This window comes from Vollenhovia emeryi, unplaced genomic scaffold, assembly GCF_000949405.1.
Source record: "Vollenhovia emeryi isolate VEMERY1.0 unplaced genomic scaffold, V.emery_V1.0 DF942507.1, whole genome shotgun sequence".
NCBI lineage: Eukaryota > Metazoa > Arthropoda > Insecta > Hymenoptera > Formicidae > Vollenhovia > Vollenhovia emeryi.
In genome coordinates this window covers 1591-3739 of record NW_011963859.1, presented here as the reverse complement: position 1 = coordinate 3739, position 2149 = coordinate 1591, and the positions used below count along the sequence as shown (strand labels likewise).

The following is a 2149-nucleotide window of genomic DNA, read 5'->3' as shown; positions in this document are numbered from 1 at the left end:
CCAAGAGCACGTGCGCAGCCTGCATGCGGGAGCACAAGCCACTATGGCCGCTGTCAGACAGCGTTTTTGGCCACTTTCCCTTCGTTCCGCCGTACGAAAAATTGTTAGAAATTGTGTGATATGCTTCAAGGCCAGACCGATTCAGTCGGAGGCTTTAATGGGCTCGTTGCCGAGCAGCCGCGTCACCGTATCAAGGCCATTCTCGCAGTGCGGCGTGGATTACGCCGGCCCGATCATTTTAAGGGAAGGAAAACGACGCAACGCCCGCAACCACAAGGCGTACATTTCGATTTTCGTATGTTTCGCAACGAAAGGTGTTCACATCGAATTGGTGAGCGATTTAACCTCCGAGAGTTTCGTGGCGGCGTTGCGGCGTTTAATTTCCCGAAGAGGCAAGCCCTCTTGTATATATTCCGACAATGGCACCGCCTTCGTCGGGGCCTACAAGCAGCTTAAGGAATTTTATGAATTCCTGAGCGATACTCAAACGCAGAGCGATGTACAGCAATTCCTTCGCGAACAACAAACGACGTGGAATTTTATTCCCCCGAACGCGCCGCATTTTGGCGGCCTATGGGAAGCCGCTGTAAAGTCAGCCAAGTACCACATGTCGCGAATCATCGGTAAGGCCCATTTGACCTTCGAAGAAATGTCGACAGTGCTGTGCGAGGTGGAGGCGATTCTCAATTCCCGGCCACTCACGCAGCTGAGCTCTGATTCAAACGACTTGGCATATCTTAGTCCAGGGCATTTTCTAATCGGTGCCCCGCTCAACAGCATTCCTTGCCACAATGTGCAGGACATAAATGAAAACCGGCTAACGCGCTGGCAGAGAGTGGAGCAAATACGCCAGCATTTTTGGCAAAGATGGAGTAATGAATATCTCCACTCCCTGCAGGAGCGAACCAAATGGAGACTCAATAAGGGCATGCAGTTGAAACCGAACCAACTGGTGCTCATTCGACAACAAGGCTTGGCTCCTTTACAGTGGCTCCTAGGTAGAGTGCAGGAAGTGCACACCGGTTCCGATGGCGTCACGCGCGCCGCTACCGTCCGTACGGCCAAGGGGTCATTAACAAGACTCTTGTCCAAACTAGCGATATTACCGATAGACGTAGATATAGATTAAGTTCATGCTACCGTTAACAAAGGTTCCTGTGATAGAATCAAAAATTATTTTCGGTTTGGGTTCATACCCTTGTTGTTGTTAATAGCTGCGAGCGTCTTCCAATTTTGATTCAAGATCGTTTATGTTATTCTAATGCGCTAGTTTCTTATAAGTTAGTTAAGTCCGAACATTGTTTTGCGAAAATCTTTTATGTTTGTCCTACGCGTTGGTCTCGGATAAGCTATTTAGGGCTGAACATTGTTATGCGACAGTCATTTCGAATTTTGAAAGTGCGTCCTTTCAAGGGGGGCGGCGTTGTATCGTAACTTTGTTTCCCGCGTCATTTATATTTCCCGCGCGCGATTCTTCCCGGGATCTCCCGAGCGCTATCAGAGAAAGCGTCTCCGCCAATCGTATCGTTTCCCTCGCGTACCGCGTGGCAAGCCATCGGCGAATGAGTTCGTTGCCCTACCACCGCGACAGCAGCGTATGTTAGTCAGTCACTCGTTACCAGTCGACCAAGTCGTCACAAGTCGTTACAAACGAGTACGAGTGTGTGTGCGTGTGTTCCTGCGTGCGAGCGGATCGAGCGTATCTTCTGTGTTATCGCCACGATATCTCAATAAAATTATTATTAAAACTAAAACACGAGTAAGTCAATCGCCTTACTCGACCACGCCCGATCTCTGAGACGAGACCAGAGATTACCTGCGTGGAGGCCACAAGGCCTATCAGAAACAGCGCCAATGATCAGTACAATTTCCTCCAATTATTTGTACGCTCTTGTTGACACTGGCTGTAATGAGGTCTGGATATTCTATAGGGGAACCCGGGGCATAACGGGAACGCTAAGGTTAAAATTAATTTTAAGCAAAATGAAAATACATAAATGAATTATTTTTTTACGAAAATATTCTTTGAAATGTCTACTATAAGAAAAAAAATGGTTTTACTGTGAAAGAATAGTTTAAAAGAACGAAATTTTTATTTTATTGAGACCATGACTAAATCTGATTATCATTTTATGCGGGGCATAATGGG

The 2149-nt window shown here is 47.1% G+C and overlaps 1 protein-coding gene across 1 annotated transcript; it reads left to right on the top strand.

Moving 5' to 3' along the window:
- The first annotated feature begins 43 nt into the window (after positions 1 to 43).
- LOC105568562 lies at positions 44 to 1129 on the top strand. The gene has a single exon (XM_012024341.1). The coding sequence runs from the start codon at positions 44 to 46 to the stop codon at positions 1127 to 1129; it is 1086 nt and encodes a 361-aa protein (XP_011879731.1).
- Positions 1130 to 2149: the final 1020 nt, after the last annotated feature.